The sequence below is a fragment of the Protopterus annectens genome, chromosome 3.part1 (genome assembly GCF_019279795.1).
Source record: "Protopterus annectens isolate FY-2018-M chromosome 3.part1, PAN1.0, whole genome shotgun sequence".
Classification (NCBI taxonomy): domain Eukaryota; kingdom Metazoa; phylum Chordata; order Ceratodontiformes; family Protopteridae; genus Protopterus; species Protopterus annectens.
The window spans coordinates 1,544,341,032-1,544,364,442 of NC_056732.1; the positions used below are offsets into that span (position 1 = coordinate 1,544,341,032).

The window sequence follows — 23,411 nt, forward strand, 5'->3', positions numbered from 1 at the left end:
ATCTTGTCAACTACTATACTCCCTGTCATCCCTTATGCAGTACTGACAAACTCCTACTTCAAACTTATGTCCACATGGAATACTAGCAATCTCTTATATAAATCCTCCATAACAAAATTCTGGAACAACCTTCCTGCCAATTTACGTTGCATTACTCAAATTAACAGCTTCAAAAAAGAATTAAAAACCTTTCTCTGGAAGACATGATTATGCCCCTGCCAGGACACCACCTAATTCGTAGTCATCTGTCTCTTCCTCCTTTAACTACAAGTTTTTCTGGCTCTGCAGTAACTCGGAAAACCTATAACCTATATGTATCCAGCATGCTTATACAATTAGAATCAATTGTGTATTGTTTTGTTTCATTTTCTTTTTTACAATGAACAAATCTTACTTTAAATGTAAACTGTGAAATTGTCATTGTTCACTTTTGTGAAACCTATTACTGAAATATAAAAATTTGTCAATATGCTTTGTTCTTGGAGCTTTTCTCCTCGGGTCTCCACTGAAAATAAGCCTGTGCTCAGTTGGACCAACCTGGTTAACAAATGTGAAATAAAATAAAATAATATTATCCTTGGCAGGATACAACCCATATATCTAAGGCTACTGCAGCAGTGATCAATATGATGAATATCTTAATGGTGCTAGTTGCAAGAGAAAAAGTCCATCAATGAGAGTCCGACTTGAATAGTTACAGTGGTAAATTACGGAGATCATGTAAGAAAAGAGCTTGATAAAAGACTGGCAGGAAATTTGAGCAACTATGTCAGTTTGTCCATTAGTTTCTGTTTTTATTGTTGCTGTTTCTGGATTGTTGCGATTGCTGTTATTGTTATAGGAAATATTGTTAATATGGTTAGCTCTCCATAAAGAGCATAATTTATCAAAGCAGGAATATCAGGGCGAACACAATCCAAAACATCAAACACTGTTGATGCATAATTAAAAATATTATAAAGGATACAATAAGACAGATAAACAGAACTGGGGTAAAGGCTGCTAGCAACCAAAGGTTCCTTTACTGTGTTATATTAACCATTATACAATGACTCCCCCCATTAATATTCCAAAATGTGCACGCTGATTGGTCAGTGTGCATGTTGTAAATCAGAGTTATAGTAATGGAAAAAGGTCCGGTCGCCTGGACTTTTTCCATTAGTATAACTCTTTTTTTTTACAGCAATGGAGAACGCAAGATCTCCGTTGCTTTTTACAACCTGTCTCGCTATGTTAAATGAGTTTAACATAACGAGACAGCTTTTAAAAAAAGCAACGGAGCATCTCCGTTGCTTTTTTTAAAGCTGTCTCGCTATGTTAAACCCATTTAACATAGCGAGACACTTTAAAAAGCAATGGAGATCTTGCTTTCTCCGTTGCTTTTTTCAAAACTGTCTCGCTATGTTAAATGGGTTTAACCTAGCGAGACAGCTTTAAAGAAAGCAACGAAGATTCTCCGCTGCTTTTTTTAAAGCTGTCTCGCTATGTTAAACTCGTTTAACATAGCAAGACAGGTTGTAAAAAGCAACGGAGATCTTGCTTTCTCCGTTGCTTTTGCCCACAGCTCTGATGTACTTCGTAAGTATATGCATGCACAGTACATCACCGCAGAATACCAAACAGCTGTGGAAGAGCAGCAAGGAGGCATTATACAAAGCCATTATTTAAGAAAAGTAATTTTTTTTTTCCTTTAATAATGTCACTGTATAATAGCAATAACCCACTTCTGGGTGTGGGTAATGCTGGATTTACCCATGGTTGGCTTTGTTTGGGCACTCGGGCTTCGCCCTCATGACCAAACCACACCAGCTGTGGGTAAATCCAGCATTACCCACACCCAGGCATGGGTTATTGCTATATGAAACCATTGATGGGAATAAAGTTAAAGATAGAAGCTACATCACAGGAACTACCCAATCAACAGCAGTGCTTCCTCCATATGAGAGGGGAAGGTCAAGATGAATGAGCATCAATGATTTGTGTCAATTAATAAACTTGACGAGAAAATAAAGCCATTATAATCAAAACTAAAATGTAGAAATCCACAGAAAATACACTGGAAACCTAAAACTACTGTTTCTTCAAGGGGTAAGACCCTCCCCACAACCTGTAACTAATGTATATCAGTTTCATAGCTGTATAATAATTTGTAAAGTTAGACTCCCAGAAATGACAAAAAACATCCCTGGGCCTAATTGCAGCACATCATTGCAAGGAATGCATATCATCATTATTCATTATCATCATCAACCCCCTTTTTCCCATTTTCTAAATGGGGTTGGAGTGTCATGTTAACTGTCATCTCTCTCAATTCAGCACCACACTCCTACCTTCTTCAACACTCTTGCCAGACTTTCGCTAATCTTCTGTTTCACAATCCATTCACCTTTTTACTGGACATCCTTGTTTCCTCTTGCCTCCTTCCTGTCTGTCCCAAATTTTTTTCACCACATTGCCTTTTGGTTTTCTGCACATGTGCCTGAACCATGGTAATGTATTCTCTCTGATCTTTTCTACAATTGCAGCTACTTAGGCTTCTGCTCTTATGTCCTCCTTTCTTCATCTGTCCTACAGTGTGCCTCCTACCACACATTTCTGGCACTGCTTATTCATCTGCTCTGCCTCTTCTGCCCAGCTTTCTGTACCATACAGTAGTACTGGTTACACCACTATTTTGTACACCTTACTTTTCAGCTCCTTTGCCATTCTTCTGTCATTGACTACAACTGATACTCTATGCCAGTTGGCTGCAGCACCCCCCCCCCCCGATTCTAGCTTTGACCTCTTCATTCAGACTTCCCTTCTCTTCAACCACCCTTCCCAGATACCTGAAGCTGTTAACCTGTTTCAATACCTTCCCTTGTATCTTAATTCTCAGCTTCTTTTGATATCCCCACTTTATTTCCCTTACCACTGCCTTATCTGTACTGTTTCATCCCATGTGCCTTCAGTTTTGCATTCCATTCCCCTATCCAGTCCTCAGAGTCTGTAATGCCACATCATCTGCATACAGCAACTTTGTTGATCTGTTCCCTCCAACCTTTTTGCTAATGTAATCAATCTCTAGTATAAACAGCAGTGGGCTTAGAGCTGAACCCTGACGCACACCCACTTCCACTAATAACCTCTCTGCAAGATGAAACACTGATTGTACTTGAGTCATTGGGTCCTTGTATATAGCCTGCTCTAATTCTACCAGTATTTCTGGGACTTTAAAACACTGCAGGTCTGCATAAATCAGCTTTCTTGGGACCTTTTCATATTATCTCTCTAAGTCAAGGAATGCACAAAGAACTCTCTCTCTTCTTCTCTAGCTTCTTCTCAACTATCTGTCTCAATGTAAACATTGAGTCAGTTGTGCTGTGTCCTGATCTAAATCCAAACTCCTCATCTTCCATCTTACTTTCTACTACTCTGCATATCCATTTATCACTCACTCTCTCCAGCACATCATTACTACATCATAAAATAAAACACCACATCAAAGTAGAAGTCACAACATTTCTAAAGAAAAGAAAGAAAGCAACAGGAAACAAGTATCAAACTTTTAGACACATCCACAGCCAGATCATGGTCAAATGGGGCCTTAGGTAGTGTAATAGATTAGGCTCCCCTCAGCAGCACCTCCTCAGCCATTTCAGTGTCCCATTACTTAGCTATTTCTCCTTAGTTACCATAAATACTGTTCAAACCTGTCACTGTGCATAATATTTTCTTATTTACTTCTATCATGATCAGAGATATTTAAAACTTTTACAATGGAAAACTGGTTAAAACACGAAACAAAGGCAAGGCTTCAGGATACAAAAGGATCGAGACCTTTCATTCTTTAAAGATTATTATAACTTCCTCAAAAACAATAAAACAGCACAGGCAATGCATCTGTCTGGTGGCAGTTTAAGTTAACCTTTGGTCTGTTTTCAAACCATAGGCTTTGTGACATCCCCACACTTTGCCAGTAATCAAGGAGCCTGAATCCTCACCACTAACACTGCAGAGGGACATTCACTTGGAATACAAATAGATGCACACAGTATTTCCAGATACAGCTCTCTGCACCAAGTACAATTTCCCTTAAGAGCACACAGGGAACGTAGTTAGCCCGAGGTCCAGATTACTTTATATCTCTCTCCCTCTAGGGCCGCAATAAGGCTCTCCACTAGCACAGCTACAGTAGCTGACGCACACACACACACACACACACACACACACACACACACACCTGGGAAAGTTTGGCACAGATTTACCTGCTGTGCTCCCTTCTGCCTGGAGTATAAGGTAGTTATCACTGCCAGCAGACACTCCACAATCAGCTACTCTAAGGCTCTTAACAAAGGGTGTCCAATTATACTGTGTAATATTAATACTAATGCAAATGGCGGTAGATAATCAGGACATCTAGGCCTTCAGCAGTGGCCTACATAGTGTCACCAAATAAATATAAGCACTCTCAAATGTTAAGTTCTTTCTAAAAGGACCAGTCACAATAAAAGTTTTAACTATATTTAATAATAAATAATAAAAGAACATGGAAATACTGAATGTATATTTACAGGAAGCTGCAGAGTTCAAATCAAAGGAAATATTGAAAATAACATTGATGGACAGACTTCAGATAAATAAAGAAAAGCAAAATCTAAACTAAGCTTCACTATATTTTCCTGATGATGTGATGAATGGTCCTTCTTGTTGTCAGGCCCAAGACAGGATACTCAATACTGAGAGATTTCTCTTTGGAATATCTAAAATTTCCAAGATGGCTAGCAGAATAAAGAAAATTCAGCTAAGACAGCCTTCAGAGTCAACTAAAACCAAAAATCCCCTCATTTTAAACCATGGTTATAAAGTTTTTTTTTTTAATATAAATAGCTTTCTTATGTAACAACAGTTGTTAGCAGAATAACCTCATCTAGTCACCTGACTCTAGGTGCTCACACTATTCCCCTTTGAAGCTTGAGGCAGGATGTTAGTATAGATGTGATAAGATGCATATCTAAAGTTTTGCTAATGTTTATAGCACTGCCTGGGGCTTCACCTCTTTTTACTAAGCTAATCAACAAAGGTTTCTTCCAGACATGCCATCTCCAGTCCTATTCAGAGATGTGAGATAAGCATTTCCATGGCTCAACAATCAACACTATTTTTTTTCTTAAAGTAAGAAGTAAGCTAGCTGTTTAACCCCTTCTCTTCTAGTGTCCTTTGCTAACATATATCCATACAGTCTCACATGTATATTCCTTCTCTGTCCAGCAGGACGCACTGCTGATACATTTTTCATTAGCAACTTTACAAACACATTTTGATTTTCAAATGCCATACCATTATAATACATATGTAACATAAGCATCTGCACAAATCAGACTGATTTTCAAATGCCAAACAGTTCTAATACATTTGTAACATAGGCATCTGTACAAAACAGTTTGATATTCAAATTCCATACAATTCTAATACATTTGTAACATAAGCATTTGTGCAAATCAGTTTGATAGTCAAAGGACATATTCTTTACAGAACTCTAGCTGGCTATGCTGGCACTAGGCCATATCATCACAGGCCCCTTGCACTCATTTTTTGGGCCACGCATACATGCATGTGTTCTTTGATGCACCAGCCTGATTGTATTAAATTATATCCCTTATATAATACCGCACCATATGTTAGAGTGGACTTTAAATTTGTAACCTTGAACATTTTTCCAGTAAGCAATGAAACAAAATGTATGAGCCAGTAATGACAGAACTGCCTATTACAGAATATTTCAACCACAAAAGTCCACTCAAACTTCTGTCATTACAATCCATGTATATCAGTCATTATACAATGACCCCCCATTAAATATTCAAAAACGTGCATGCTGATTGGTCAGCGTGCACGTTGTAAATCAGAGTTATAGTAATGGAAAAAGGTCCGGTCGCCCGGACTTTTTCCATTACTATAACTCTTTTTTCACACTGATTCGCTATGTTAAAGGAGTTTAACATAGCGAGAAAGCTTTAAAAAAGCAACGGAGATCTTGCTTTCTCCGTTGCTTTTTTAAAGCTGTCTCACTATGTTAAACTTCTTTAACATAGCGAGACAGTTTGAAAAAGCAACGGAGATCTTGCTTTCTCCGTTGCTTTTTTCAAAACTGTCTCACTATGTTAAATGGGTTTAACATACCGAGACAGCTTTAAAAAAGCAACAGAGATTATCCGTTGCTTTTTTTAAAGCTGTCTCGCTATGTTAAACCCATTTAACATAGCGAAAACAGTTTGTAAAACAGCAATGGAGATCTTGCTTTCTTCGTTGCTTTTGCCCACAGTTCTGATGTACTGCATAGGCATACACATGTGCAGTACATCAGAACTGCCACAGAATACCAGACAGCTGCAGAAGGGCAGCAAGGAGGCATTATACAATGCCATTATTTAAGAAAAGTAATTATTTTTTTTCTTAAATAATGTCATTGTATAATAGCAATAACCCACTTCTGGGTGTGGGTAATGCTGGATTTACCCACGGTTAGCTTTGTTTGGCCACTCAGGCTTCGCCCTCGTGACCAAGCCACTCCAACCGTGGGTAAATCCAGCATTATCCACACCCAGGCATGGGTTATTGCTATAATATACACAATCTCCACAGAAATAAAAGTAATTTGAGTAAGTCCACATTAAAGAGATCTATAACTAATATACAGGTTGCTGCTCCCAAACAACTTTAAATTTCAGTGTTTTATGTACAGATTCAGTGTCTGCTGCCCTTGAAGAACAAATTGCCCATGTCACATTGAAGAAGATATTGGTAAGCTGGTAATATTGCAATAGAAAATGTCTGCCAAACCAGCAACAGATTCATAGTTACAAGGCATCTTATCCAAAGGAGGACACACTCAGGAGTGCAGCACCCTCATCCACTTTAAAGGGCATTGCAGTATCAGCATTCAATCTATATTGCATGGCAGTAGAACTCACAGCCTTCTGCACCAGAGATAAATATGTTACCTATTATGCTACTAACACTGCTTTCAAATTTTATGGTGCAAACACTGATAATGGCCATTTGGTAAACAATACAGCTACACATGGAAAACAGACTTAGTGTGAGCAACAAAAAAACTTATCTTCCCTTGAAACTCAACATTCCTTGAAAATGCCCAGAAACTCACAATTCCTTGAAAATGTACCGAAACTTAACAGTCCTTGGAAATGCACTGGAACTTAACATTCTTTGAAAATGCACTATGTCTCTTAACAGCACAGATTTTTGCAGAATGTTCAGATTTGTTGTCTCACATTTTTAACCATTTTTCATAAAATTGCAGTTTTCTGGCAAATAATCTGAGATGGAAGTCAGAAAATGACATACATTTGAGCTTCAGACTTCATACCCTTCAGAAAAATCCATGCTAATGTAAAACATATTATTTTATCAACTTTCTAAGTTTGTAAGAGCAATATTTAAAAAATGTTCCTGTTTTTGTGCCTTTGGCCCCAATTATTTATAGCGTTGTCCCGATCTTTTGCTATAAGAGGTTGAGAGATATGAAATGCACTGAAACTCAGCATTCTTTGAAAATGCAGAAAGTCAATAGTCCTAGAAAATGCACTGTAACCCAGCACTCTTTGATAACAGTTTTGTAGTTGTAGATGATTCAGGCTCTAGTCTCCTGTAATCAAGGTGCAGGGTTTGAGCATGAATAAGTTAACCAACCTGCCATCCCTAACAGGTGTATTAAATACACACATATACACACACACACTTCTAACCTGTCTTTGTGTTTGCTTCTTATGCAGGACTGTATGTTTTCTGTGTTTGATTGTTGTCCTCCATAACTCTCAAATGGACCACCTGGAAAACTCCTGCACTCTGCTTTAATGTGCTATGCGTATGTCTGATGCTACTAAAGACACATACAGGGTGTGTCCTCAAAGAAGAAATATAAAATCCAGTGGTGAGCCCCCAAACCACTGGACCCTAGGCAGCTGCCTAGGCCACTTACTGCTGGATTTGGCTCTGATGACATCAGAGCAGTGTAAATCACTTCTAGCAGTCAGTGAACAACATTAAGCCTCTGAGTTGTTAATGAGCTGCTTCCTGTAGACCAGTTCAGGCCCAGTGACTTAAGCCATTCACAAATATATACACACACACACACACACACACACACACATATATATATATATATATATATATATATATATATATATATATATCTGTATATATAGATATATATATATATATATATATATATATATATCTGTATATATAGATATATATTGCAGACATGGACTACACCAGTCTGATTTTCAGTCCACAGCTTCTCTTGGAGGTGACTAGGCAGATTAAATCAGTTGTATTTAGAAATGCTGCAGCTTTTGATTTGCCTTTGGGACTACAATCTCCTACTGCACGCACATAGTTCTGTCCACCTCCTACAGCAAATAAATACTGCTGTCCACCTCTTAGATCTAGGAGATACTGCTAACCATCTCCTACATCAAGGAAATACTTCTGCCCATCTCCTACATCAAGCAAATCCTGCTGTGCAGAAATGTATGGGTTACTCCTTCCCTACAATTTCTCCATTAAATGGAACCTATCTGTAACCTTAAGGCCAAAGCTGAAAACAAACTGCCACACTATAAACTGTTAATGAATTTCATCATTTATCATGTGTTTAATTATTTTCTTTTCAAAAAGAATACCCTTTGATACTCAGCAAGTCAGTTAAACTTACAGTGGCCCTTTGTACCCCCAGTAAAGAGATACTTGTGCCTAGTGTATCCAACTAGGTTAATAAAAAAACTTAACAATCATGAGGAATGGGGAAGAATGGGCGATGAACAGTTCATAAAAATACAAGTAAGATAAGATCACATCTTATATAAAGATATGCAGAACATACTCAAGCAATTTTATTTTTCATTTTATGCTGCAGCTATAGAATCACATTTCTTTGTTTCATCATTACCTGAGGTTTTCTCAGATTATCTACCATACATGTATTCTGTCCTCAGATTAAGCATTGGTTCTCTTAGATTTACTCATTTTTACAATGCAGTACTCCCGTTTAAGGGTTTATACATTAGTAAATAATTGAATTAATCCTACACAAAGAGTCCTTATCATGAAGTAAATGGATGCATTTGAAGGACTAAGGTTTAAGTTTACCACTGCAGAAAAAGCTTTCTCTAGACTAGGATATGCCACATAGAACCAACTATCCAATAAAATGAAAACTTGTAAAACTTTGGAACTTTTCAAAAGAAATCTTAAACATCTACAAATGAAGGGTTAGTGAACTTATTTTCAAGGATTCCTGATACTGCAGGAATTTTGCCTTTTGTCGTAAAGCATTTGTTACTTCATTTGAGCTCAAACCAGTTTCTTTTACATTACAATGATTTTTGGCACTCTGTGGGAGCAGAGAGCTAATTTATCCCATCTGAGTTGGGAACTGCTGGTGGAAAGCTTATTGTATGTTTATATGATTGGCTTGAGAGCCTAACTGTGTAAAAGTCTTTGGTCCTTCTGGTGTAAAAGCCTTACATTTTTGTGAAACTGTGCTCATTTATTCAGAGCTTCCTTGTGCCTGGCTTGGACATCTGTTACTACATGCTTCTAACACCATCTGGACCTACAAAGCTGATATAAGTATTTTTTGGGACTTGCTCTGTCTCAGTGCTATTTAATACTTTGTGCTGAATTTATTGATTTAGCTGAATTTATCATTGATTATCAGCCTGCACTTGTTAAACAAACACCATCTGTTTGTTACTGTACTGCTCTTGGGTTGTTTTAACAGTATTCTGGTATTTTATACCTTCCTCTAGTACTGCAAAAGCTGTTCAGAGTTTAGCAAAGTTCTCATGAGTTTGCCAAATATTTCTAAGGTTTGTAAAGTTTCTCTGTGTTTATAGAAATTCTCCTATGGTTGTGCACTTTTTTCTGTATTTGTGAACATTTCTCAGGGTTAGTGAACTTATTTCCAAGGATTCCAGATACTGAATGAATTCTGCCTTTTGCTGTAAAACATTTGTTACTGCACTTGAGCTCAAAACCAGTTTGTTTTACATTAAAAGTTTTTTTTTTTTGCACTCTGGTGAGAGCAGAGGGCCGAGTTGGGAACTGCCGGTGGAAGGCTTATTGTGTGTTTATCTGATTGGCCTGAGGGCTTAACTATGCAAAAGTCTATCATGCTGGTATAAAAGCCTTATGTTCATGCATCATTCAAAAGCAAAACAATTACCAGTACCTTGTTTGTAAGTAAACCTCTCCAGTTTAAAATCTTCTATAAGAAATGCTCTTCATAGTCTCTCATTGTTCAGAGCTGCTCAAACAGCTACCAATTTGTGCAGAGGGTAGCATCACTGCAGGTCATCTAAAAATGATTGAGTTCAACAATTGGCTTAGTTTTTGGTGTCAAAACAAGGGGATCCAATATCTGTCAGTCTGGGGAGACATGATCAACAAACCAAAACACTTTGCCAGAGATGCTTTGCACTTGTCACCACTTGGCTTCTGGATACTGGTGAAACCTTTATCTGTCCTCATAGTGCCTTTTTCAGGCCATGCCAAGTTGTTAAACCCTCCAACATAACAAAAAACACTCATGATTACTTAAAGGTACTGCTGCTCCACACTAGGAGTTTAAATAAAAAAATGCACTCCCTGGAAGCATTCCTCACTGTGGAGAATGTAGACATAAGTGCAGTCACGGAAATATGGTTCAGAACCATACAAAACATACCAGGTTTCAAAGGATACAATTCCTTTCATACATTTTGAGTCCCATCCGCTCAGGATGAAACAAAAGGAGGAGGTCTCTCAGTGTTTATAAAGGACAAATACACTGCTAGACTGGTCCAAAAACATGACTCACTTGAGCTTCTCCATGCTCAACTAACCACCTATCATATCCTTGCTAGCTAAAGATCCTGTAACATGAATCTGAAAAACCACACCTCTTACCTAAACCTACTGGAATCTCTTAACAGCCTAACACCATACTTATGGGTGACTTCAACTACTCTTCCTAAACTGGGAGACTAATACAACCCATACTTAATTTGCACAGATGTTTTTTGGAATTCATCAATGCAAACACCCTGGAGCAACTAGTTAGCTCCCCAACTAGAGGTACAAATATCATAGACCTATTACTCATGAACATGGGGGGATGCTGCTTCTTCCCATGCATTAATTCCACCCTGGCAAGATCTGATGACAAAATGATCTCCCTTGATATTATAACTAGCCAAGAACCCCCATCAAACTCCAAACCTGTTAAGAACTTTGCTAAAGTCAAGTACATCAAACTAAGTGATAACTTATTAAACTTCCAAGCCCCTGCTTAAATTTCCAAGCCCCTGCAAACCTGGATGGCACTTAGGCCTATTATGAGCTGTACAGAAAAGCACTATATAACCACATTCATAGCTGCATAGAGCAGGCAGTACCTATATGAGTCAGACCTAATATTACTGGAAAAATAAACCACCCTGGTGGACCCCTAGCATAAGCAAGCTATTGAACAAAAGGAAATAAATCCTCTCCAAAGCCAAGAAGGAAAACACAAAACAATGCAAAAAGGCATTCACCAATCTAAACAAACAAATTAGAGAGCTGATCAAATCTGCCAAAGCAAACTATGAGGCAAAACTAGCCTACCAGGCGAAAGATAATCATAAGGCTTTTTTAATTATGTTCATAACCTTAGGGGAGACTCAGCAATGTACTGAGTTAATCATGAAAGGCAACACTTACACTCAGCCTGAAACTATAGCAAATCTGCTGGCCAACAAGTTCATTTCAAACTTCTCCTCCCCATAACTTCCTACCACACCCAAAGAAATACCCGCAACCATCCCTTTATCAGTCATTACAAGGGAACAGGTCCTTACTGCATTCACCAAAACCCAGCCTCCATGGGTCCCGATAACATTCCAGGATGCTTCTTAAATAGCTTTAAACAGAATCTATCAGGGTCACTAGAAACCTTCTTTAATCACAGCCTCTACATGGACTTTGTCCCAGAGGAATGGAGGACTTCAACAGTTGTCCTTTTGAACAAGGGGGGGCATCAACTGACCCAGGGAACTACAGACCCATAAGCTTGACCAGTCCTATCTACAAGGCCATGGACAGAATTATCCTGGACCTGATCAATAATGACATAGTAACTCTCCAAAAATTTGACCAGATCCAATTTCACTTTGTCAAAGGGAGTTCTTGCCTGCCCAGTCTGGTGGACTTCTTTGAGAATGTCACCAGGGCCACGGATAAGGGTAAAACAGTACACACCGCTTATCTAGACCTGGCCAAAGCTTTGGCACAATCCTCCACTCTGGAATCATAGATAAACTTAATGAGTTAGACATAAACCCTACATGATCAAATGGATAGCCAACTGGCTCACTGACAGGACACATGTTGTCCAGATAGGTGAATCCACTTCCACTAAGAAACCTGTTACTAGTGATGTCCCACAGGGCTCAGTGTTGGGAGCCATCCTGTTTGGTATGTACTTCTCTGAAGTGAAGGCCAATGTTGGGGGCCTCTGGCTCATCAAGTTCACTAATGACTGTAAGCTGGGAGCAATCACTGAATCCGCAAATGATGCTGACATCCTACAAACAAGCTTAAAAATGATGAATGACTGGTGCCAAAACCATGGTCTATGACTAAATGCTAAAAAATGTGTAATCATACTCTTCTGTAAATCAGATATCCCTGTAAATTATAATACAGATAGCACACCCCTAAAAGTAGACCCAGGGGTGGAGGACCTAGCATTACAGATAGATAGCAACGTAAACTTTGACCACCAGGTGGTTTCAGTAGTGAAGAAATCCTTCTGTGTGGCTCAACTTATAAGTAAAGCCATGGTGTCAAGATTAAAGAAAGTCATAGTACCACTATACTTAGCCCTCATCAGGCCCATAATCAAGTACAAAGCTCCCTTTTGCATGTACCTAACCAGGCACTTATCAATTAGAACAGTCCCAGAGGTTTCCCACTAAATAAAATAGACACTTGCCTTATTCAGACTGACTAAAAGCCCTATCTCTTTACTCCATCTCATATTGTTTATTGAGGGGGGATGTATGCCTGACTTACAAGGCCATTCTCTGATCCAGCCCTGATGAAAATGTTACATATTCTCGTGAAAAAAATTATACAAGGGTTACACATTCCATGGACTTGATCCTTACTGTGACTCTAACAGAACTTGCTGGGGAGACAGATCTGTATCCCAAAGGCTAGTCTATGGAATAAACTTCTCATCTTTATAAAACAAAACCGGTCCCTCACTCTCTTCAAAAAGAATTTGGATAAATAAATGGGGAGCTGTAAATTCAATCCTGGATTACTGCCCATTTCCCTTATGGATTGAGGCAGTCTGTAAAAGGACTTAGGGCTCCAACACCCACATGCCCACTACCCTCATACTACCCCAGCCCATATCTGGGGAAATAAGATATAATGCTGTTATATCCTGGGTATAATTGGCTAGGCTTGTAAAGGCTCTTGTGTCATTAGCCTGGTAATCACCTATGAACCTATAGCACTTGGTTCTCTGCTTCACTTATCAGCTAGGATGCCCTCCATGCAGAGATTGCACTGTCTCCCTTTGTCTGCAAAGGCTTTTGATGAGTACTTTTATCTACTACCACATCCCAAAGAAATGGTGTAGTAGTAGTATTGGTGTTCCTCCAAATTGCCTATAGGTGTGTTTAATGTGACAATAAGCATGTTAGTGTGTGTGTATGCATGTGCATTCTGGGATGAGTTGGTGCACCACTCAGGACTGGATCCTCTACCTAATACCCAGAGAGTGTAGAGACAGGATTCGGCTCCCTTGTGATCAGGGGGTAGGATTGCCTTAATGGTTAAGGTTTTTACCTCACAGATAATAGGTATAGGAGCTTGGGCCATGGGTTGGTATAATGGTTAAGGTGCTTAACTCACAGACCCAAGATACAGTGCTTGATTCTCACCTTTGAAAAAGAAAACTGGCTAGGCTTAGAATGGTCCAAAGAGCAGCTAGTCTAGTACTTGCCTATGAACTCATGAAATAAATTAAGCAGGTAACTGGGTAAGAAAACAATGAATGAAATTACCCATTAAATAAAATTATAATACACAGGAAGAAATTTGCAAAAAGAAATGTATATGTCAGTGATAATAACAGAAGACTCAAGAAAGTAATCCATGCGATTTTTCCAAGTACTATAGCCTGTCTCCTAGTATAAAATTATCAAATCTGCATCTTTTTCCCTCTGAACAGACTTATGTGCAGGACATTTTGAAGACCAAGCTTGCTGAAGAGGTCTACAACACTCTCTGCAGAGAAAACGGGCATATGTACGTGTGTGGGGATGTCACCATGGCAAGAGACGTAATGAATACAGTTCAACAGATCCTGGCATCTAAAGGAGACATGAGTATCACTGAGGCTGGAGAGTACATCACTGAATGTAAAGTAAGTATTCTGTTGTCTTTACACTTCTGTAGTGAACTCTGACTGTTATCTCCACATCACACTATCATTATTCTTTGTTAAACATTTACTTATATACATATGCGTGTATTTATTTATTTCGAGCAGGTTATGAGAAAGGATCACAGGAATATTTTTCAGCCATAGCCTAGTTCCAATATTTTGACTAATTCAAAAATATAATATAATAAATATATTAAAATAGCATATAAAGTATATGAGTGTAGAAGATATAGAAAAAACATATTAAGCAAGAATATTACAAATACGTTAAGCAAAGTACCATTTTTATGGATATCATACAAGATAGAACATAGAAAATAGAACATTTTTAGACAGTCTGTAGAGAAATTAAAGGCAAGTTAGCTTAATATAAACAAGAATTGCAATACAAAGTGAGGAAAAACAGACCTGGTAAATTTGAGTAAGTCTGGGAAGAGACTTTCCCGGTCAACAAAAGTAAAATAAATAAATAAATAAATGAGGGAGATAAAAACATAGGGACTAGATTAAAAAGAAATGCCTACAGTGGCTAAAACAGAAAAAATGTGCATAGCAAAGATATATTAAATACCCAAACATATGCGTAATTTCTTCAAAAAGTGAAGTGTGATAGCAACAATGAAATATGTTTTCATAGGTTCATAGGTTCATACTAGGCTATCTGCCCAAGGGCATTTATAAGCCTAGCCCATAGTTATGTGGCTTTCGCCACCCCTTTAGTTTGAATAAAACTATGCCTATTATTTTGCTGTGCCTCTGTCAAGCAGTGACACTGAAGTAATCCCTGGGGTATATCTGCGATCTCCCATCCATTGGTCAAGATTCCTCTTGAACAAGGCCAGTGAGGTGCTCTGCCTCACATGTACCGGGATTTTGTTCCACAGCATAGGGAGTCTCTGGGTGATGAATTTGTCCCTTCAGCACGTTCTATTAATAACCGTGTCAAGGTTTAAGTCTCCCGCCCTTGTGGTTCTGAGGGATCTAGATTTTTTGAGGTGAAGCATATTCATCAAATCTGGGTTTGACATGGCCTTATATGTCAGGCACAGGTCACCTCTGAGCAAGCGGTATGAGACTGAATAGAGGTGGAGTTCTTTCAGTCGGGCAGCATAAGACATATTTTTGAGACCCTTTATCCTTTTGGTGAGGAACTTTTGGGGCCTTTCCAGCTGCTGCAGGTGTCGGGTCAGATACATTCTGAATGGGGCATTGTACTCAATCATAGGTCTAATGAGTGATGAGTACAGGGGCGATGACCTCCCTTGATCTAGATGTGAATCCCTTCATGATCAGGTGGGCAATGTAGAAGGTTTTCCTAACTACTTTAGCAACATGAGTGTCAAGCGAAAGGCTACTGTCAACCTAGGTCCCCAGATCCTGATGACTTCTTCTGTGCTCAGTGGATTGCCACCTATATGGTAGCTAGGGGTAACCTTGTTTTTCGAAGGGAGGGTATGACTATGCATTTCTTGGCGTTTAACTTTAGGCCATGGCTCTGGCACCAGTTATCCATTTCTGTGAGGCCCTTCTGAAGGATATCTGTGTCAGATGTGTTTTCGACTATGGCCCAGTTTGCAGTCATCTGCAAACTTTGTCAGCCATAACCCTCCTGTGTTTGCTTGTACTTCAGAAAAGTAGATAGTGGACCCAGGACTGAGCCCTGTGGGACACCACTTGTGACAGGCTTTGAGTCTGACATGGCTCCAGCAACTCTGACCCTGTGGGTTCTGTCTTAGCCAGTTTGCAACCCATCTTGTGATGTATGGGTTTACATTCAAGCTGATGAGTTTTTCGATGATACCTGAGTGGGGTATTGTAAGGCCTTTGCCAGGTCGAGGTAGGCTGTATGGACTGCCTTTCCCTCATCAATGGCCTTGGTGACTGTCTCAAAAAGTCAACCAAGTTTAAAAGGCATGATCTGCCTTTGACAAAGCCAAACTGGGTTGGATCCAAAGTCTGCAAGTTCCTATGTCTTTATTTATGAGTTCCATTATGATCCTCTCCATGGCTTTGCAGATAAGGCTTGTCAAGCTAATGGGACGGTAATTACCAGGGTCGGTGGAGGCACCGCCCTTGTGAAGTGGGACCACAGTGCCACTCCTTGAGTACGTATCCTGAGGTGAGGCTAAGATTAAACAGCTGTCCTAACTGCGGGTTTAATTCCTCATTGAGTTGTGGAGCACAGCCGGGGACACCATCGTCCCATGGATGCTGTGCTTTTTGCCTTGGAGAGGCAGTTCTCACCTGGGCGTTGGAGATGTTTGGGGGCTACAATCCTCTGGTCTAGATATCTCTCCTTTTGGGGAGAAGTTTGCACTGAACCTGTCAGCCAGTATCTTGGCAACGTGTGTAGGTTCAGTAATCTTCACATCATTTTGAACTAATTCTGAGCATATCTGGGAGCTTCCTCCTAGGTTTCTAACATAGCTAAAGAAGGCCTTATGATTGTCTTTTGAGTCCTTGGCGATTTTTCTCTCAAAATTTACCTTGGATGATTTTATGAGAGCTCTTAGTTTTTTACTTATAATGATCAAAGGTGTCTTACCTTTTAAGGATTTTGCTCTATCTTGTAGTAGCTTCCTCCTTTTGTTGCAGAGCTTGTTTATGGCTGGGGTCCACCAGACTGGATGCTTGCCTTTGGTACAAAGAGTCTTAGTTTTATTTGGGATTGCCAGATCCATGCAGTCCTGTAGGTGCTGGTAGAAGGCATTTGTAAGTGATTCAGCGGTTTGAGTAATGTTTACCACTGGCTCAGGGGCCTTAAAGGAGACCACGCTAGTTTTAGAAGTGTGAAGTCGCTTTTGAGAAGTTTTTCACTGTGGTCTTTTGGGATGAGGACCTCCAGCGAGATTTTTATGATCTGATCTCACCAGTGAGGGGTATACTTCGTGTTGAACATTGTGATCCCATGTTCGTGATGATGAGATCAAGTATGTTTTCTCCTCTTGTGGGGATGGTGACTAGTTGTTCCATGGCATTTGAGTTTATGAACTCCAGGAACCTTTGGGCTAGAGTGTTTGGGCTTGAGTAGTGTTCCCAGTCTATATTAGGGTAGTTGAAATCACCTAGTATGATGGTGTTTGGAGATACATTTATTCCCTCCAATGTTTTCAGGAAGGCCATGTGAGGTTCCTGAGTTTGAGGGGGTGGCCTGTAACATGCTACAAATTGCAGAGCAGTCTTGCCTATGGTTAATTGCACCTGGATGGTCTCTGATGCATTGTGCGTTGCCACCAACCTTGAGGTGTGGGTGTCCTTTATGAGTATGGACACCCCCCCTCCTTTCTTGGTGTTGTCCGGATTTTGGGGCCATGATATGAGGTGAAACCTGATAGTGCTGAGGTGCTCTCAGGAGCCTTGAGCCAGGTTTCTGTCACAGCACAGACATCGATGTTCTCCATACTGAGAAGGGCCTCGAGTGCATGCATCTTGAGATTGAGACTTCTGGCATTGAGCAGCATTACCCTTAGTTTTTTTTGTGTTCTAGGGTGGTAGGTTTAGAATTTGAGCCTTGCCTAAAAAGGCACTATGGGGTGGCAAGAGCCTTTGCCAATATCCGAAGCCTAGGGGTGACAGGGGCAAGCCGTCACTTAGAAGCAGCGTGGCTTGTCCAGCATGTCATCCCAGGCAGAATCCTTTGAATGACACCAGAATTTAAGCCAATTATTAAAGCTGATCATCTTATCACTGTATTGTGGCATCATTCTAGGTGAAGGTAGGATACTGCTCAAGGTCAGGGTCATACCTGCCTGGGCTACATGCCTGGGCTACATAATCAGAGAGCTCCTCAATGTCTCTTTTCATGTAGTCCACAGGTCGTTGACACCAGCGTGGACAATGACTGAGTGTACCTGCTGTTGAGAGACCTGAGTGCTTGCGTTATGTGGTGGATTCTAGTGCCCGACAGGCAGCTTACTGTGACCTTCTCCTTACTCAGTCTGGTGAGCAGGACGTCAGTTTGTCTGACTATGGAGTCACCTATGACAAGTATGTTTGGTGTTGTATTTGGCCTTAAGGGCAGTGACTGCTTTGCACACTGATTTTGTTGTTTATGTGTTGTTTGTGTGGTGTATTGAGTTTGCAGTTGCTTGGGTGTCTGCTTTGGAGGCCTCTGCTGTTTAGGTAAATTTTTACTCAGAGCCGCCGAGTATGTCTTAGTGTGTTTATGTGTTTGATTCAGTGGTGTGGTTGAGTTATGTGAGACTGGTATTGTGGTGTGTGTAGTTGCCTTCTCCTCCTGCCTGGTCTTGCCAGTCCTGAGTTGAGAGAGCTCAGCCTCCAGTCTGGCTAAATAGCTGCATCTCACAAGTGTTAGTGTTACGTGGGAGGAGAGGGTTGTCCGTGTACATGAGGCAATTGTAACATTGTCTCAAATTCCCAGATTCACCAACTGGGCAGGAGGATGCCAGCATCTGACCCTTCGACATGCTAGAAAGAATTATGAGTTGGTATGAGACAGAAAGTAGTGGGCTTAGCAGGGAAGTGGGCACTCCTGGGGGTTTTGCTAGTGAGAGATTTGTATAATATAGGAGTGCTTGACCTGCAAAGAGAATGCTTATAAGACAAGGATATGCTTATAAGACAAGTGCTGAGCTTTTGAGAAGAAAAAGCTATTTGGAACAAGTGCTGCACTTTTTAGTGAAGGTGTAAACTGTTTAGGTTCTTAACAGAGCAGTTCTAAGGGAAAATTGAAGAACAGACTTTCTGGAGAAAGAGAGTTTAACCTTGTTTAACTTGGCTGCCCGATGCTGCTCTAGTGGCCGTTATAGCGTGCTTGATAGCAGGGCTGGAAGAAGCAGGAATAGACCCAAAATGGACAATAAAACTACAGTTTCAAGTCAGTAACCACCTCTACGGGGCAGGGAAGCTGCTCAATGTTATTCACTGCCACTGATCACAGAGAGACCCTCCTTCAGCCCAAGCAAAAATGGCCTCACAGAAACTTTCAAACAGTTCAGGAACAGCAAGCCTGTAACTGAACTTTTTTAACTCTCAGAAAAGTGGGAAAAAGCAAGATTTTTTTTTTTGTTGTTTTTACAGAGATAGCAGAGGTTCACAAGTAATATCAAGTTATAACAGTGCAGTAAATGACCCCACACAAGAGTGCTAGGTCAAGGACAGAAAATATGCAAGTTTAAGAAAAAAACGATTTAAAAAAAAGTGCAAACAGGAAATTCAGCAAACAGCTTTTGGTTGTGCTCTAAATACAGCTACTAATACAGAAATCAAGTTTAACAAGCCTGAAAATGCTCAAGCTAGGCAGCTATGCAGAAAAACTTAGCAAATAAACAGAGAAAAAATACTTAAAATCTCAAAAGTGGCTCCCTCTTCTCAGCGTTTTTCCTCTTGGAAGGTGCTTCACCAACAGCCAACAAGCCTGAAACGCCCAAACCACGAGGCAACTAGGTTTAAGAGAGGAAGATGAAGGAGTTTTGGAATTACTAGTGGCCAATAAAACTACAGTTTCAAGTCAGTAACCACCTCCAGGAAGCTGCTCAATGTTATTCACTGCCACTGATCACAGAGAGACCCTCCTTCAGCCCAAGCAAAATGGCCTCACAGAAACTTTCAAACAGTTCAGGAACAGCAAGCCTGTAAATGAACTTTTTAACTCTCAGAAAAGTGGGAAAAAGCAAGATTTTTTTTTTTTTTTCAGAGATAGCAGAGTTCAAGTAATATCAAGTTATAACAGTGCAGTAAATGACCCGTGCTATGTCAAGGACAGAAAATATGCAAGTTTTAAGAAAAAACGATTTAAAATTAAGTGCAAACAGGAAATTCAGCAAACAGCTTTTGGTTGTGCTCTAAATACAGCTACTAATACAGAAATCAAGTTTAACAAGCCAGACAATGCTCAAGCTAGGCAGCTATGCAGAAAAACTTAGCAAATAAACAGAGAAAAAATACTTAAAATCACAAAAGTGGCTCCCTTCTTCTCTCAGCGTTTTTTCCTCTTGGAGGGTGCTTCACCAACAGCCAACAAGCCTGAAAAGATGCCCAAACAAACTCTAAAAGTTCTGAAACTGTGAATACATGCAAAGAATAAGCACTAGGTAGTTGAAATGTAAAATAATAATGAACAAAAGGAGAAAAAGTCTTTCATGAAAAAGGCAGGAAGGTTAGAAGTGAACAAAAGAGGAAAGAAAATGGTTTCCATCACAATAACTCAAAGAATGAACATAATTAGTATGCAAAACAAAGATTGGTCTAAGATAGATGTTGCATTTAACTGTCCCATAAACTGAGAATGAGTCTGCAAGAAGATCAGCCTATAAAGGACCAGTGAGCATGAATAAAATTAACCTTTTGCCTTTGACTTCGTACTGTGCATAGAGTTCCAGGCTGAAAAATGAAATCTTGTCATATTAAAGGACATGAAAACACATAGGCATAACATAAAACCATTGGTTAAGAACCAATACAAGTTATATGACAATCATTCAATATTTAGAACATTTTTAGACAGTTGTTGTTGTGTCTTTCGGCTTATCCCGGTTAGGGGTCGCCACAGCGGAATCGAACGGGATAACGTCTTGTTGTGAGGCGACAACGCTACCGCAGTGCCACTACCGCGGATAGAACATTTTAGACAGTCTGTAGAGAAATTAAAGGCAAGTTAGCTTAATATAAACAAAATTGCAATATAAAGTGAGGAAAAACAGATATGGTAAATTTAAGTAAGTCTGGGAAGAGAATTTGATAGAAGTAAGGAAGTAAGTGAAGAAGGGAGAGTAAGGAGGTAGAAGGAATGAAAATGTACTTGTTCACATTTAGGGATATAATTTATCCTGGTTTTGGGAAAGAACAGAGCCAGATTCTAGACAGGAAGTGTTTCTGAGTGGTCTTGAAAGACAGAAGGGAAGGCACTAACCTGAGGGGTACAGGTAAGGAGTTCCAGGCCCTAGCAACCTCGTACAAGTACAGACAACACTCAATAGGTTTGTAGATGGATAGGAGTGTTTGGTCACTGGATCGCAATGACCGACCTGGAACATAGTTGTGTAGAATGTTTTTAGTACTGGACAAGCAGACAGATGCTGGATAATTTTATAGGTGTTAAGAAGCAGTGTTTATGCCAGTTGATGAGGCAGTTCTAACCAATTTAAGCTTTTTAGTACTATAGTGGTGCAGTGGTTAGCATTGCAAGAGGTTCTCCGGTTCGATCCTCGGCTGGGGTGCCTTCTGTGCGGAGTCTGCATGTCCTCCCTGTGGTCGCGTGTGTTTTCTCTGGGTGCTCCGGTTTCTTCCCACATCCCAAAGACATGCTGCAGCTGGATTGGACACTCTAAATTGGCCCTAGGTGTGAGTGCGTGTGTGTGTGCCTGTGGAAGGTTGGCCGGGCTGGCAACTCAACACTGTAAAACTCCACTGCCAATCATGAGTGGACAGGTGATCTGGAAGTACTATACAGAGGTAGGTTCTAAAAGGTGTATTTATTTGCTGCAAATTTAGCAACTTTCTTATAGTGTTGTTCAAATTTTAATTTTTGTGAAGCCTTGAGGTTAGTAAGGATGAGAGTGCATAACGAAGAGTAGGGAGGAGATAAGTAGTAACACTGCAGTTTTAGTTGCGTCAGTGAGAACGTTTTTGGCTAGGTAAGACATCCCTAGTTTTTGATGACTTTTTTCTTATGCGATTTTGTATAAGTAGGTCGAATGTAAGATTATCATCCAGTATGACCCCTAATAATGTGCTATGAGAAGTGACTTCAGTGGTTATATTATCAAAAGAGAGGACTTTACATTTAGTTTTTTTCATGAGAGAGGGATTTTGGGAAAAAAGAAGTAGTTTGGTCTTTTTATGACTTATGAGTTACAAAGACATGTTTCAGTGCTTGTTAAAGCTTCCCAGGTAATTTTTTTTTTTTGAGATGTATCATGTTGCCAGATTTGCAAATGCGAGTGAAATCATCTGCATACTGTATTAAGGTGGTCTATTGTGTGGATGTACAGAGGGTGTTGGTGAAAATGTTAAAGAGGAGGGGACCAGGGAATAGAGCCTTGTGGTACACTGGTGGTGATTGGGCAGTAATGACAGAGCATGGAATGCCATTTTGCTGACTGATACCTATTGGACATGTAGCTTTTCAACCACAGAAGGGTGGATTGATAAAGACCTAGTGAGGACATCTGAAGTAGAAGTTTGCTGTGACAAAGTGTGTTGAAGACTTTTGACAAGTCTAGAAATATGGAAGAGACTAATTTGCAGTTATCTCTAGCTTTACTGACAGTATCCATATATGTTTGAAGGATGGTGTTAGTACTATGGGAGGGACAGAAGCCATGTTGTGAAGAGGTTTGGAGTTCCTCCTGCAGGAGATTGTCTAGCAATTGTTTTGAATAAATTATTCAAGTATTATGGCAAGGGGAGCTAGGATTCCTATAGGTCTAAATTTATTGTCTGTCAAATTTCCTCCTTTGTGCAGAGGCATAATGTGTGACTTTTTCCAGAGAGAAGGACTGTAAGATTCTTGGATTGCTTTATTTATAAGAATTGAGACAGGAGAGGCAATGCTATTGGCTGCTATTTTTAAGTACTCACTTGGAAGGTCATCAGCCGAAGAAGAACATGGTTAAAGTTTGTGTAAGAGTAGTTTTATATAGGATGTGGGCACAGGTTTGAAGGTGAAAGTGGATGTGATGATATGTGGCTGTTGGGCAGGGTTGGGGTTAGATGTTAAGGAATCCTTGGTTAGAGATGTTATATTATCTATAAAATAAGAATTGAACCATATTGCAGTTTTGCGTTGTGAGTTACCAGGAGAGGGGTTTGGGTTGAATTATTGACTGGGATGGAAGATTTCTTTAATGGATGTCCAAACATTTTAGGGTTGTATTTAGTGTTATTATAGTATAGTTTTTTGTCTTCATTTATTTGCTTTTTAGTAGTAGTGCAAAGCATTTTGAAGTTTTCAAGATACTGA

General features: G+C 39.8%; 1 protein-coding gene across 1 annotated transcript in view; it reads left to right on the forward strand.

The window, feature by feature from the left end:
• The window catches only part of LOC122798558 (nitric oxide synthase, brain-like), a 638,878-nt gene that overhangs the window by 572,505 nt on the left and 42,962 nt on the right, over positions 1-23,411 (forward strand). Inside the window, exon 25 of the mRNA XM_044067612.1 lies at positions 14,273-14,467. Coding sequence (XP_043923547.1) covers positions 14,273-14,467 — 195 coding nt within the window. The remainder of the gene's footprint in view (positions 1-14,272; positions 14,468-23,411) is intronic.